This window comes from Alosa alosa, chromosome 15 (genome assembly GCF_017589495.1).
Source record: "Alosa alosa isolate M-15738 ecotype Scorff River chromosome 15, AALO_Geno_1.1, whole genome shotgun sequence".
NCBI classification, from domain to species: domain Eukaryota; kingdom Metazoa; phylum Chordata; class Actinopteri; order Clupeiformes; family Clupeidae; genus Alosa; species Alosa alosa.
Genome location: NC_063203.1, coordinates 18,786,289 through 18,803,232, shown reverse-complemented (window position 1 = coordinate 18,803,232; position 16,944 = coordinate 18,786,289). Strand labels below are relative to the sequence as shown.

Here is a 16,944-nt window from a genome sequence, read left to right as displayed (position 1 = left end):
CAGCAATAGGGCTCTGTGTTTCCCCCAGCCTTCTCCTCTTTGTGGAGGGGGGAGAGAAGAGGTCTGTTGTGTGTCAGGTGGCACGCTTCTTGCGGTTCCTGGGGTGGGGTGGGCGGTTCTTGGCCGCCATCACTGCAAAGGAGGGTTTGTTCCATTGCCCGGGTTTGGCCTGATTAGGGCGCTGGGGAGCCTGTTGGCCCGTTGGGGCTGTGCGCTGCACTCTGGCCCACGGCCACCGCATTGAATCTTTGCTGCGCCATCCGAGTGGGACATGGAGTAGGCTTACGGGGCAAGCAGAGGCTGAACACCTCGTCTTCCTGATTCCTGAGCGTGCTGGCCTCCTCCATCTTCTCCAGGGCTGGGCCGAACAGATTTGGTGTGGTCGTACGGTGCATCCATGATTTCAGCCTTCTGCGCGTTCCGCCATAGCGCTCTTTTCCCTGCCACAGCCAGGCCCATCCCCCGACCACAGCACTGCATGAGGAACATAGGAGCAGGTTGTTGACCACGCAGACCTTGTCCCAGAGAGCCGGATTTGTTGTGTCCGAGTCTAGCTGGTGTCCCATCTCCTCTAAAATTTCTGCCTTCTGTTTGTATACTTGAAATATGGATAATATCAGGTGCGTAAAAGACGTTTGACTGTTGATACTCTTTGCATGGAGTTGGTTGGAAACGATAAGCAGTCCCTCCAGGAATTCGCGATGTTGCGATCGCAACAATTACGCAAATTCAGCAAATCCTCGTGAATTCTGGGCGACCTCGCAATTTTGTCCAAACACCGCAACTTTTGACCAATCATCATGGTTTCCCCGTGAAATTTCACCTACCACAGGGCAATTCCATGGAAAATTACATTTTTTGTAACATCCATAACGCCAATAAAATGTGATGGTATGGTATGATGTGAATGATTACATGAAATTTGAGCATTTGCTATTTTTGGCTGAAGAATGTACATGAGAAAAAAATGCACAAAAAATGTATGTTATCATTCACATCATACAAATGTTAAGGAATTTCACTGGCGTTATGGATGTGACAAAACGTCCATTTTCTGTGGAATTGCCACAACAGTCCCTCACGCAGAATATTGAGTCAGATGCCACACTCACTTCTGCAGACACCAGAGACTGTCCTATAACTTGTTCACTCCTCTGCAGTTTTGATGACAATAAATAGAAAGTCTAACGTTAATGATCTGCTTTACTTGCATCTCTCAACCTGGTGTTGCTAACCTACCTAGGCTATGAAAGTAAGTTAATTAAGGCCTACTTGGTTTACTGACATTTGAGTAGGCTACAGTATGCAACCCATTGGCAAACGTTTCACCTGGAGATGTCCTTTTAGCTCGTGTCATGTTTGCTAGCTTGTGGGCTCAGTTTGTGTAGTGCTACCAAAATCATAAAAATTAATAACATTGCAATACATTTACCTCTTCTATGATCCAAGAATGATCATTCGAGTTATTTTTTAACATTTATTTTAACTAATGACATAGAAAACATCCCGAATTCCATCCACATATGCACTATGCAAAAAGTTATTTCCACTCGTAGCCGAACACAGTGAGATGCAAGCCTTCCAATCCACTTAGAAAACGCTACTCTCACGCCCTTAAAGGAGAATTCCGGTGTGATATTGACCTAAAGTGTGTTGAAACATGATACCGAGTGTGAACGTATGTCTCATAGCTCACCTCGGCTTGTCCCCTGTACTCAGAAATCTGCCGCTAGTTAGCCAATGCTACCAACAGGGTTTCGTTGTGGTGCCTCAAAGTAGCTCCATACTTCATCGGTAGAATTTCCAGTTGCTGCTACTGGAAGCAACTGAATCCATGCATTTCCACGGAATTTGTTTTGGAATCTGACCCCTTATCATACCTGTTTGTTCGTACTCGTCGCTCTACTTATCATGACTAAATTCAAGATGGTGTCGAACGGTAAAATTCCTTAAGGTACTGCCTGTATAAATCGTCTTGTAAATAATCTACCACTGCTTATTCAAAGTTCTCCATGTCTCTTTTTAAATGTCAAGGCCCTCGGAAGTCTACCAATGAAGTTTGGAGCTACTTTGAGCCTCGTAAATGGTGTAAAACAGTGATTTATTTGCATGGCTAGGCCGATGCCCGAGGCACCACAACGAAACCCTGTTGGTAGCATTGGCTAACTAGCGCCAGATTTCTGAGTGCAGGGGACAAGCTGAGGTGAGCTATGAGACATACGTTCACACTCGGTAAGACACTTTAGGTCAAAATCACACCGGAATTATCCTTTAAAGTGGCAGGCAGTCAATTAGACTTAAACACCACGTAATAACATTAAAGAAAAGTGTAATCTAATAGTTTAAACCAATATGAAATTACTACTTAGTTGGCTATTAGTAATTATCCAAGTCACAGAATATGAATTATTAAAAAGATATGAACTTAATATGAATTACAACATATATGAATGTATTGAAACATAGTGACATGATGCCATCTCTTTAGGGGGTCTTTTTTGGACAGTTCTACGAAAGGTTATACTGCTTTGTGAATTACCCCAGTCAAAGAATTTACACAAATAAAGTAGCCTAGGCCTACTTTGATTTTCTGTAAACCATACTATTTACCTTTACTTATCCTTTTTAATAAGCATCAAGATGATCAGTGTGATTTTGGTCTTATTAACCTTAATTGCCCTCAATTATTTATTTATTTATTTTTTAAATCGCAACTATTTTTGCAATTTTCACTTCCTCCCGCAATTTCTTCGCAACAAACAGCTAAAAACACCACAACTTCCATCACAATTTTTTAGAAAAGTTGTCGCGAAATCAGGCATTTTAGATCACAACAATCTCAAAAAATTATCGCGAAAGGTTGCTTTCTTTTTTTTACGAAATTACGAAACTAGACACTAACACACCTTATATGTGATTTTGGGAACTCTGTGATGAATGGAAATGAAATATATGACGATCGAAAACTCATGAAAACGCAAGATCTGGACATTTTATCTGGACATTTGATCTTAACTCGGCTTTTGATGGTTGCCGCTTTGTTTCGAATCAGTCACTGATTAGCCTATCAGTGACATGCACGCCAGGTCAAAATCAGGTCATTTATTTTCGTGGGTTTATCACTAGGTGGCAGGTCTCGGTAGATCTCTTCCCAGAAACTTTGCAGGCAACACTTCTCAGGTGTGAAGGGAGAAATGAAAAAGTCGAAGAAAAAGATATTGCAGCAGGTGCGTTTTCGCCAAACAACGCTGGATGAGTCCACCTTTCTACTAAGACAAGATGACTCATGACAGGTCAAAAACATTACAAGGAGTGACTGAACACTGTTCAACACACGTGCTGAGGAGGGAGTTCCATCTCCACCACGAGCTGGGCCTAGCGGAGTGGGTGGTAGGCCGAGTCGCGCTTGCAAGAGGGCACGCCCTTGCCAGAGTGCCGAATATGTCGGTGATAGTGACTCATAAAAGACACAATATCTCCATTTCTAGAAAAAAAACAGGGATGAAAACTAACCACTGATTAGCGTGGGATTTCTCAGGAACAGAGGCGTGTAAAAATATACGGTTTGCACCCACTGAGAGCTTAAAGTCTCACCTTTTAAACGAGCCATTGTATGTGTTCATAGCTATAACACAGAATATGCTGTGGCTGTACAAAAATAATCCACAATGGTCTAGATTGCTGGCACTCTAGGACAAAGCTTCCGAAAACAGCTTGGCATTCAATGAGTTAAGGGTGGCGATAAAGAGCAATAAACCTTTTAATGGCTTTTGTATGTTTATTCACATGGTGGTTGTTCTTTCATAGTAATCATTTCATAGTGCTGCAAGAGAAAAATATGGGTAAACGCTGCCCTAGGGCTTGACGAATTGCATTTCATTGGTTGTACACTATTTCCTGATGGAGGTTGCTCTTTAAATATGACTCAGCCAGAGAGTATTGTGTTTCTTAAGCGATTGCTATACCTTCTGTGTACAGATTAACAAGGTACAGTATATACATATATAGACATACAAATGAGCTATGAGATGTAGTGCTTAACAGTAATGTATTATACATTCCTTATGTGTTAACTGTATTTAAATCATATTTTATCTGTACACATCACCTAAGTATACAGTGACAATGGAATTGTGAAGAGATTGGTGCTTAATGGTGATATCCATACCTAAAATATTATTTTACTTGTTATTTTGCTTAATTCTTTTACTAAACTATATTAAATATATCTATTTAATCTATATAGATGACCAAGGTAACACAGTGATCTTAAATTCAGTGTCTGACCAATTAATTTATTGAAAAGATGATTATACTATGTTTTCAACTATATTTAAAACATTTTGTCTGTTTCACAGGATTTTTTTCATCACTTAGGACCTACTAGATGAACTGCCTCTTCCAATGAGTGTTTCATTGAATCAAACAATCTCTTCTGTCCTCAGAATTGCAAGCTTTGACATCCACCCCTCTGCTGTTTACCCTATTTTCATTATGGGCCTTTTGGTTTACTTCTTTTCTGTCCTCTCAAACGTGACAATCCTGGTGCTGATAGTTACTCAGAGGAGTCTCCACAGGCCGATGTTTTACATCCTTTTCAGCCTGCCATTGAATGATCTCATTGGAATTACTGCAATGTTTCCCCGTCTGCTTGTAGACATTGTGATCATGAAGAACACTGTCAACTACCCACTTTGTGTACTTCAGGCGTTTTTGCTCCATATGTATGGTGGTGGCATACCCTTTATACTAGCAGCAATGGCATATGACCGATATATTGCTATATGCAAGCCACTCAGATACAATTCGATTCTGACATCACTTGGTATAACTGCTGTTATATCATTAGCTTGGGGGGCTAATTTTGCCTTAATTTTAGTTCTTTTCCTGCTTCAGGCCAGAGTAAAAATGTGCAGGAATTTTATTATGAATGTGTTTTGTGATAATTTCTCATTGCTTAACCTTTCCTGTGGAGAAGACCTTACAATAAACAATATTTATGGATTAGCTATAACAGCATTTATGCACATAATCACTGTAACAATTCAGCTGTTCTCATACATCCAAATCCTTTTAACTTGTATCATGAACAAACAATCAGATGCCAAATCAAAGGCTGTGAACACCTGCTTAGCGCAAATAATTTCATTTATTCTTTTTGAGATTGTCGTTTTGTTCACAATACTGTCTTATCGGTTTCCAAACATAACCCCTAATGCAAGAAAAGCCTGTGGAATGCTGATTTTTCTGATTCTACCTGTTTTAAACCCCATTATCTATGGGATGAAAACCAAGGATATTAGAACAGCATTTTTTCACATTTTGAAGAAAGGAAAAATGTCATCATCATAGCAGATATATATATATATATATATATATATACGATTATATATCATAGCAGATGTTTGTATTTGTAAGGCCCTGTACTGGTTTGGTCTGCTCTGGTATGATCTGTGGAATGAAAATAATGGGTTACACTTTACTTAACAGTATCGACATAATAGTGTCATGAATGTGTCATAAACAAGTCATACACATTTATGACATAACGCTTCTGTTATTAAGTGACATTTGGTTTTTGTCATAACAAGTAAGGATTAGGATTACAGTAGAGTTAGAGGTTGGGGTTAGGGCTAGGGTTCATGTGTCATGACAGTGTCATGTTACTCTTATGTCGATACTGTCAAGTAGTGTTTCCAAATAACGTTTTACGTGTATCATTTCAGTTCTGCTTTTTTTACTTACTTTAAAGTAGAATTTTCATTTAAACATTATATATTTGTAACAGTAATAGCTAAAGAAAGGTTAGATACGTTAACTGAGTTGTTTTGTTCCACTTGTAAAGCTTGAGTAGTCATATGGATATAATGTATAATGAATTCCTCTGGCATTCTTGATCAAATATATTCTTTTAACATTATTGCATAAATAAATGTTTATTGCATTGACCAGCATAGCTCAACAGTCATGAAAGAAATGTTTGTGCAAATACACTGTAAATCAGACCCTGCATGTGGAACAGTGGAAGACATCATCTGGTCACATTTTGTCCTAAGAGCGGTATTGGGCCCTATTTTTTAACGATCTAAAATGCATGGCCTGGAGCATATTGTTAACCCCATCTTTGTACCTCCTCATGCGTCCACGGTTCACATTACCTATCTCACATGCCATTTATTTAGAAAGTGAACACTTTTACCCACAATTCAGTGATCTTCAGTAATTCATTAACTAGACATTGTTGGACCTATTTTGTTCAGGTTGTGGACTAGTGGGACCGCATCAGAGTTCGCTAGATGGCTTTACCTCTTTTTGGTGCTATTGTTAATTGCATTCTGACCAACACAAACAAACTAAAAAAAGGGGTTAGAAGCTCTACAGTTTGATTAAAATGCACTAAAGGCTGTCTGTGTGAAAATGCCCTTTGGTGCCAGATGTGGTTCTAATTTTATCAAAATTATGAAAAAATATATGACTGCACTTGCATATAGCTCGTTTCAATTTTATTGTCTGAACCAAAACAGCACACACGTGTTCTAATAAGCTAATAAGCACCTGCTTCAACAAACAAAAATGTTACCATTTCGTAAATGTTAAACTACCGCTATAGCCAGCAATTAAAGGAACATGGCAATTTTCTGTGAGTGCAACAGAGTCGGCGCCAGAGCAGATCTACTGGAGGGGCATTTGTGTTTGAGAAATATTCTAACTCAGTGGCGACATAATAGTCCAACGCAGCAAAAAAGTTGATCATAACATTAGCCTACTTCTTTAAATTGTAGGAATTACTTTACCAGTCATTTTGGAAAGTAATGTGTTACTCGTTACTTTACTTTTGAGTTGGCCTCATAACCAGGGTGCAACATTCAAAGACTACTAACGAGCCTACGTTGTAATATTCGCAGTTTCAAGTTTGCCATTGGTCAGCTAAAAGTAGCAGGTCTACTTTCACGTCTATAGTCTTTATTAATTTTGCCACCTTTGCTAAATGTACCTTTTGTTTAACTTTATTTTACCGTCATATGTGTGTGTGCTTTAACATCAGTAAAGCTTTGGGCTTCATTCAGAATTTTGTTCTTCCAAGAACTGACTAGGAAATGACTCCTCTACATTTGCTGCCTGCATCCTTTCTGTTTTTATTGTTTAGAAAACGTTTTATTACTGTAGGTAAACGTTGTTTGCTGGTAACCCGCCACAAATAGCCTAGATTCTATAATTGTGTGCATGCATTCTCATTCTCTCTCCAAAATGTGCCCGTTCTGTAGGCCTAGGCTGGCCAAGTGCGGAGTTCTGCTGCATAGTTGAACAAATTGTTATTGTAGCCTACAGAAAAATAGAAATAACATACTGTCAATTGGCTACAGTGCAGTCGAGAGTTGGAAGTATGGTAATAAGTATTAATTTAGTTTAATTAGTATTAATTAAAACCAGAACGTGAGCCATACAGTTGCCTAAGTCTCTATTGCATGTATTAAAAACGTCCGCTAGATAGGCTAGTTTGAATCGCCAACAACATTGTTTTTTGCAGTAGCCTATAGGCTACAGATTATTTCTTATAAGTTATTTCTCCACTACTGACTCATTTATAAATCGGGTGCTTGCTCTTCGTCCTCCGCAAATTAAGCTAGGTAGTTCGAGACGTTTGAATAAAATAGCGTTTGCGATTGATAACGCAATTGACAACGTTCTGATAGGCTATTAACTTTGCAAAGTTAACTTGAATGCATCAATTTTGAACAAAGTTGTGTAGGCTACACCGCGCCAGTTGTAGTCTGCATGAACAATCCTTGCACAAGCCACTGATTTGATTTTGTAGGGGAGGTGCAGGCTTAAAGAGGCCCTATGCAACAATTTTAGCAAAAATGACCTTAATTATGCAGGTTGAGAGTCGTTCTGATGGTTCTACAACACTTTTTGGGTCGTTTGGTGGGAGCTTCGTCTCCCCCTAGTGCTTCTCCGCGGAAAAAACGAATATGCAACTTTCTGGTCCCGGACCGAAGAAATCCGGATGTGACTCGGCGGAAGGCCTCGAAAATGTAGTAAGATTGTAGTTTCTAAGAAGACTGCAAAACTGCAAAAAAAAGGAAAAAAGAAAAATCTCGGCAACCCTCAATTTGTTGTTTCTCTCTCAACCGTGATTGGATTGTGCAGGCGCCACTGATTGGGACAGCCTATCAGCAATCACCTTCAGTTTTCCGCTAAAGTCAACTCCATGGTCAGATTTAGATAAGAGACGAAACCATGGACGAACCAATGGATGAAGACGCAGGGCAGGTCCATCCCCGGAATGTGCCAACCTGTGGCCCCACCTCGCCAGACTATTTACATTTTCTGAACAAGTTAATGATAGTTTTCGCTTCAAGTGTTTCAATTACAAAATAGTATTTTGTATTTGAAATACGTATTTTAAATACATGTATTAGAAATACTGCCCATCCCTGGCAACATGGTAAAAAGATGAAAATGACTTGATTTTACTTCCAATTCATTTTACATTCTCCAAGGTATTAACATTAAAATTTTTCATAACTCCATGTAGGATGTTTCTGTACATAAATGTCACTGTGGCAGTAGTAATGCAATATTTAGAAAATGTAGGCTACTCTTGCACTCTTGATACTCAAGTACTTTTAAAAACAAGTACTTCAGTACTTTTACTTAAGTAGACATCTGACTGTTGTACTTTTACTTGTACTTGAGTAAAATTTAGCAAAGGGTATCTGTACTTTTACTTAAGTAATGAAGCTGTGTACTCTGTCCGCCTCTGGAGCCCTGTATGTGTGTAGCTTGGTTTCTTGATGGCTAGCTCGCTAGCTAGTGGGGGTTTAGCGTAGCAGTCACTTGCTACCGAAGCTGCAGGGGGAGCTATGTCGTGAAAAATGCGAGCCAAAATCAGGCAAAAACCCAGAAACAGCGAAGGAATAACCAGACTTGCATAGGGCTTCTTTAAGCCAACCTGTTTGAGGGAGAGCGGCGCAGGGAGAGAATGCGTGCTAGGCCTACCCTGCGCACATCTCTGCAATGAAATAATGTATATCTAGGCTAATCTATATTTTAAATAAGCTGTGTGTGCTATGGAAACAATAAGTCAATGTATCAGACATATTGTGAGTAGCGCAGAAATGGACGTTACAGTTATTCAGTAACTGTAACTTATCACTGACATTTGAATTGGTAGGAGGGGCATCAATTACCTCTAGGGGGGGCATGGCCCTCGAATACCCCACCATAGCGCCGACACTGGAGTGCCATAACTCAATCTGACACTGAAAAAGTTTTATGGCTTCTTATTATTGGCACTTATATTTTGTTCACGAAAGCAATATCTCCTTACACATCCGTGGGAGTCAAGGTCAGCAGAAGTCAACATAAAACAATTTGCATTAATTGAAATGAATTTTGCATTAAGCTACTCTGTGAACTGTGCAAGTAGCCTAGTAGATTGCACTGTTGGGAGAAGCATGATTTAGGCTATATCTATCTATAAAGCAAGAAGCGTCTGTGTGTGTGTGTCTGTCTGTGTGTCTGTGGCATGCATATCTCGCTGACCGTTTGTCAGACTGATTTCAAACTTGGCAGGTGTCTTGCTACAGGCATGAGTAAGTGCACTGCCAAATATGACTGCCAAGCACTGCCAAGTTGTTTGAATAAGAAATGCAAAAGATATCGTTACATATATCGGTAAAAGAAGCACATTGGCTTTCGCCGCTAGCCACTCCCCCTCCCACACAGCACTGGTTAGCACTCTGGACTTGTAACCGGAGGGTTGCCGGTTCGAGCCCCGACCAGTGGGCCGCGGCTGAAGTGCCCTTGAGCAAGGCACCTAACCCCTCACTGCTCCCCGGCGCCCGCCCGTTGAAGCAGGCAGCTCACTGTGCCGGGATTAGTGTGTGCTTCACCTCACTGTGTGTTCACTGTGTGCTGTTTGTGTTTTACTAATTCACCGATTGGGTTAAATGCAGAGACCAAATTTCCCTCACGGGATCAAAAAAGTATATATACTTATATACTTACTGTACTGTAGGCCTAAGCTACCAGTGAGGATAGAAGCTAGGTTTTGGCAGAACTGGATCAGTGTAGGTTACACGGGTAAAAACTTAAGCGAGTGCAACATGTGTTAACATGTCTGACCTCAACAATAAAGACCCGCTGTATGCGGTTTGCTTGCATAAAATGACTCCGCGGATTTTGCAACAATACGCCAACACATACAGGTATGCAGTGGCTCTTCAAAATGACGTAAAAAAAGATGTGCAATAAACGGACACTTCAAATAGCCCAGGCTACTTTGGACTTTGAATAAGCAAACGACAATTCCAACTGCAAGGTCCTAAATTGAAATGAGCGATAATGGTCCCGAATTAAAGAACGTCTCAGAATGCCACACATGCAAAGCATGACCAGCGACAAGTAACGAGTGCTCACTTCACATTTATTATATTATTATATTATCTGTATTCATTATTGAATGCTTACCTGGAATTATGTTCCCCATCATCCTATTTTTTAAAGCAGGCCTACCTGCAGGCATGTAATTGGGCTACAGGAATAGCATGTTTGAACGGGCACTGCACTAGTTAATATTATAAAGGAACATCAATATCAATATCTTTGAGAGGATGAAAGAAGCATAAAGTAGGACAAACATTAGTGCAGCTCAGTGTATTTTTGTACAGCCACAGCATATTCTGTGTTATAGCTATGAACACATACAACGGCTCGTTTAAAAGGTGAGACTGTAAGCTCTATTTCTCTATTTCTACACGCCTCTGTTCCTGAGAAATCCCAAGCTAAACAGTGGCTAGTTTTCATCAAAATTGCTGTTTTTTTTCTAGAAATGGAGATATATCGTCTTTCATGAAATATGAAGTGTTGCCTGTAAACTTTCCGGGAAGTGATCAGCGAGACCTGGCGAGACTGCCACCTAGTGATAGACCTACGAAAATGGCCTGGTTTTGACCTGACATGCATGCGTCACTGATTCGACCCAAAGCGGCAACCGAGTTATGATAAAATGTCCAGATAAAATGTCCAGATTGTACGTTTTCATGAGTTTTCGAACATCATATATCTCATTTCCATTCATCACAGAGTTCCCAAAATCACATATAAGGTGTGTTAGAGTGTCTAGTTTCGTAATTGAAAAAAAAAAGCTAAAAACGAAATATTACGTTTTTGGCACTCAACGCATGGGAAGGAAAAACTTAATATTATGTTTTTGGCACTCAATGAGTTAATGGTGTATAAGACAAAGAAGTGGATAACTAATACGCTTAATATGACCTTTCTTACCTATTTGTAGTACATTCTGCAGCCCCCCAATCTAAAGCGAGGACCACGTAGCCTATAGCTCCACAAGTCCGACCTTCTATCTCTATATATCTACTTTATCTATCTATCTAGCTTGATTTAGCTGTGAGAAATGCACCTTCAATTGATGCAGCAACCAGAAATCAAACCCCGGTCTCCTGCGTCACAGAGCGACCTGTTACTGACTGAGCTACATTCCTATCTGTGTTTTTAAAGAAAATGTTTATATTGATTCTATATTCCGATAATGTTCTATATCATACCAGCTATGCTTTTTACAAATGTGTTTCTGATGGAAAAGTGGTGTTTAATTAATGCAGCAACAGACCACGAATGTTCGCCTCTGTTCAAGACAAACTGAAAACGTTCGCCTATGTTTGCGACTTTGAATGCACCCACTTGTCGTCTTTAAGCCTCGGTTGCTAGGTAACCATACAACTATATACAGTGGGTCCCCGTTAAGTTTGGACGGGTTCCTTCATGAATCACGCACCCCATTTTCTCAGCAGAAATGGCACAAACTGCAGTTGACACAAACAACCACAAGGTGTCACTTGGGTGCCACTACTATTTTTGATGCGACTGACTTACTGCTTCCATGGCCTTGGCTGGGGCACGCGGGAACTTAAATTGATCGCGGTAGTTTAAGCTTACACTTGACAAAACATTCTAATATGAAAATGTAGATGCAATTGTTGTAAAATGGTGCAGCTCCTTTAAGAAAGCACCGTGTGCAGGGATGGAGAGAGAGAAAGCGAGAGGGGATAGGCCTACAGTATGTGTGTTAGAACTTAGCGTGTGGAAAAAGTAGGCCTACGTGCTGTTGAGACTGGAGCGAGTCATATTCAAAATAATGCAAAAAAAAGCAATTATCCTCATTCATTGCAACCAAAGCATGCCTGCTTGCCCCGACGTTCAAACGAAAAAATATATCAAAGCACCTTTTGCGTTTGAATGTAGCCGCGAAAAAATGTTTAAATAGCTGGACAAATGATTTAGCTAATTGATTATATAACCTGTACACCAGCAATTGTTGAACATTTACCTGTACAAAATTACATTGACAGTAGCCCAGCCTAACAGCATGTTGTAGGCCTACTGTAGAAATTTCACTTAAATTGCAACCGCAACATGCCTGCTTGCCAGCGTTCAAGCGACAACGAAAAAGATAATAAAACAACAAGAGGGTTGAGTCTGAGTTTTTAGACACTGAGTTTTTGTAGTTAAGAAATATTTTCATTAAAAAAAAAATGGTCATTCTTCAATCTCCTTCACTGGCGCCTATGGAAAAGGCTTAACGCCCCAAAACAACGATCAATGATCATCAAATTTCTCTCTCACATTGCTCCTCATAACCATCTATAAAAAAGTGTTTTTCTTTTCTTTTTTGAGCACATCCGAATCCCAGGACATAACGCACTGGACCTTATAATAGGCTCGAGATATAATTCCAAAGGAGGCAGATAGGGGCCACTGCACTTAAAACTTAAAAAGATGAAGCTTTCCGAACTTTGAAATCGCGATCAGTGACTGGCATCGGGTGAACGAAGCTTTTCGAAGTTGAACAGGCTATTAAAAACTATTTGCGCACCTCCATGTCACAGGAGAGACTGGGCTCTCCCTTCTATGAAAAAGACGTTAGGCTACCTGCAAACTGGCCTATGATTTCATTGCTGAGTTTGCGCAAAGCAAGAATTTTTTTTTTCCTGAGTCAGGATATGGCGAAGTCAGTGTCATTTATTTGTCCAATGTTAGCCTATAGATACAGACCAGTACATCTTATCAATAGTTTGAATGTCGTGTGTGTTTCTGCTCATTGACAAATACCGTTCAGCACAATGATTCATGCCCAATTAATTCCCCTGTTAAAGTGTTAAGCCTTTGTTACACTATTTGGTTTCGTGATGTAGCCTATGATAAACACCATATGGCAAAATATGTGACTCAGCTAATGTTATAGGCTATACAATTGAATTTCCCCTCTTAAAGGCAAGCTGGTGTAGCTTATTAGACTAGGCTACTATTAAAATACACCGACGGTAGCCTTGGCTATGTGTAAAGTAAGCTATCGCATGATTTCATGCACATAAGTGAAAAGGGCCTTGCATCTGTCAAGTTCGCACAGGGCCTCGCATCCCCTTGCGACGGCCCTGCAGCTCCTCCTAAGACAGCGAGGAAAAAAAAGTTAAAATCTGGCGATAAACCGGGGAAAAGTTGACAGGTTTGTTTAGGTCCCGGTGATTATTTGTGAAATTGTGCAAACGACAGCCTTTTCAAGGCATTTCAAGGAAGGAGTCGTAGCATGCAAGCTCCCAAATTGACCCAGTAGCCTTAGGCATCAATAAATTGTTGGGACTGGGGAGGGTCATGCGTTTTTTCTCAATCACTTTGGAGGGTCATAGAAAAAATTCTTGCTGGCGAGGGAGGGCCACGTCTTTTTTGACTAACGCTCCCAAAACTCCTCCGGTAGCCCCTTAATTAAATAAATAACGAACAGTCCCTAATTGATTAATAGCCTAGGCCTACACCAGCAATTATTGAACATTGACCTGGGGGTCGTTTCTAGAAAAGTTAGCAACGACGTTGCTCAACCACCATGGTACGACGCAACTTGCGACCAAACAACGACACTGTTACACCTGTTTCCAGAAAGCATCGTACCTGTGTCGCAATTCGCTACCTCCGACGTTCTAACACCATAGTTCCAACAACGTTGTTGATGATGCAGCGATACATATCATTGGTGGAAACAGTGGCAACGTGTAATACCCCACCCCATAGAAATGTTCTGTCACGGCCTATGTCGGCATGTTTCTAATCTAAACCGAGTGATTAATGCTGGTATTGTCATTGCCATCAGCCAAAACCTAAACCTATTGCAAGCATATAAAACAGTTAACTTAAGCAGACCAATATGAGTCATTATTTGTGTTAAATATCTAGGTGTTGGAAAAAAAAATATAGCCTGGACAAATATCTGGGTATCCCATAGGTTATCAACTGTCTCGTGGCTTAACGGCAGCGCGTTGGTGCACTGCGCGCTCGGCCTGAGTTCGCATCCTATCTCTTATTTTCATCTCTGAGTAAGAGTAGGCCTACGAGACACAACAATAGGTTTTGACCATACATATTTATGTATATACTTACTCTACATCGAGAGACCATAGGTACAATACATCAGTCAAAAACAATTGAATCTACGTGTCACACTAGTTCACCTGCAGCGAGAAGCAAGAGGACAATCTCACATCATAAGAAAATCGAACCTACAACGTTGGGATAATAAGTCATCTGCTTTAGCCACTACACCATTTAACTCTGCTGTTGTTAGGGACTGTGAAGATTAGAATACTTAAAGCAAGGTATTACTTGAATTAACATAAATAGCAAGAATGAGCCAAGTAGGGGAGCAGTGTCTTAATCCAAATTAAGCTACAGGATAGATCAATCATTGAGTCACGAGATAAACATCCACTTCGCAAATTTTGGTTAGGCGGTTGTGATTTTTGGTTAGGCGCTCCGGACACCAACAGGAACTACCAAGGAACGACACAAGTGTGACTGCCTAGGGGCAGTAGTTCAAATGACCAAACTTTGCGTCCTTGTTTGCGATTGAGAGTTCGAACTACCCTTTATAGAAACACCAAATCCAAGAACGATGGAGCGTACTACCAAGGTTGCGACGCAAGTTAGCAAACGATGCTTTCTAGAAACGACCCCCCTGTACAGGACATTGACAGTAGCCCAGCCTAACAAGCAAATGTTGCAAAATACATCAAAAGACGCAATTAATCAGAAATAAATAATGTAATCTGCATCGCTTTATTTAACAAACTGCAAGCATTGAGTTCGCTGTAAGGCCAAACCCAAGAGCAAAGCCTATCTGTTAAGGCAGTCGATAGGCTATATAACGAGCTGTGTGTCTGGAAAGACGATAGATGACGGCTTTGGTCATCCCATACCCTCCCCCCACTTCCTGTAGCCTACCATTATGAAGGCCTGTAGCCTAAAACGACTCGTTGCCGTTTTGTGACATTAAGCTTTTTCACGTTAAGCCCCCTCCCCATCCCCTTCTTTCACAAGCAGTGGGGGAGCGGGGGCACAAAGTAACACTTTTGGTAGACAAAGGAGGGTTCTCCGCGCTTCTGTCGTTTGGCCACAATCCGTTGCAACCAGGTCAGGACAGATATTTTAGAGAGGAGAGACGCCGGTGCAGCTCAGATGTCTTCTTAATTTTCTTTATTCTTTAGGAAAAGGTGCAGAACATTATTAAACTTTGACTAACATTTCGATGTGTCGATGTTTTGACTAACGAACATCTAAAACGTTAGTCAAAGTTTAATAATGTTCTGCACCTTTACTAAAGAATAAAGAAAATTAAGAAGACATCTGAGCAGCACCGGCCTCCTTCTCTAACACTTTTGGCTTTGGCTAAATATTTCTAAAATCATTTGAGTTTCACTAGTCACATGTTTTAACAAGCAACACTTGTTATTGAACTAATAACAGGCGTGTGTCGAAAATTGACTTTATTTTCCATAACGGAGAAATAACATATGCAGAGTCTAACCAAGGTCAATCTTGCCAAAAAGACCTCAAACCTGAAAACACATGAGGCAAAAGTGCAAAACATCACTAAACTAACAGCATATTTTTTGTATTGCAATCATTGTAGCCTACAGTTGTAAACAGCGTAACAGTCGTTTTACTCCCCGGATCGCTCATTATAAAGAACGTTTAACGTGTCCCAAAACAGCTATCAATTAATCACCAAAGCGTCTCATAAACAAGTATTGCCAGGAGCAACACCTTGCAAAAATGATAACAATAGGCCTAGGCCTTTATATGGCTCTGCTCCTGCCTAGATTCAAACTCAGAACTGCCTGAAAGTTGCAGACCTGTTCTGGAAATACGTGCATTAACCCAGTGTTTCTCAAAGTGTGGTCCGGGGACCACTGGTGGTCCCATAAGCTATCCCAAGTGGTCCGCGAGCAGACGTGGTAAAATATGATATAGATGAGTTGTTTGCAATATTGAACCAACTTGTATGTAAATCCAAACAGTTCTGCAACACTGTCTATGTAAGATATGCCAGTTTAAATCATATGAATCCTCTGACACAATAAGCAAAGTGAAAATACAATAAGCAAGGTGGTTCAGTGAGTAGGCCTATTGTGCTGATATACTGTTGAAGTAGGTCTAATCTTTTTTTTTTTAGCTAGGTGGTCCATGCATTTTTTATTGGTTAAGTGGTCCTCCATCTGAAAAAGTTTGAGAAACACTGCATTAACCCACTCGACCGTCAGACAACGCTATCTGCTTCGAGTAGGCCTATTGGGTAGGACTGTAGCCTACACTGGTTGCTGTGGCACAGTCTTGAGTGACCGAATTCGTTTTTCTTTGTCATATGAATGCTGTCATTTTGTTAACATTACTGTTAAGGAGATGCTGTAGGCAAAGTCTATATTTCAACCTCGTTAGTGTTGTAAAAAAAATCAGAACTATTCACAAGGTTTCTGGGCAGCATATTTGTGTTCTGTTAGCAAGCGAACTTCTCATGACTACCGACAAAGTAGCCTACTGCCAGCTGACGAAGCTCTCATTTTAAAACACTACTGAGAGACAGACACTGTA

At 40.4% G+C, this 16,944-nt stretch overlaps 1 protein-coding gene across 1 annotated transcript; it reads left to right on the top strand.

Moving 5' to 3' along the window:
* The first annotated feature begins 4,404 nt into the window (after positions 1-4,404).
* LOC125308707 (olfactory receptor 52E4-like) lies at positions 4,405-5,352 on the top strand. Its single transcript, XM_048265270.1, has one exon. The coding sequence runs from the start codon at positions 4,405-4,407 to the stop codon at positions 5,350-5,352; it is 948 nt and encodes a 315-aa protein (XP_048121227.1).
* Positions 5,353-16,944: the final 11,592 nt, after the last annotated feature.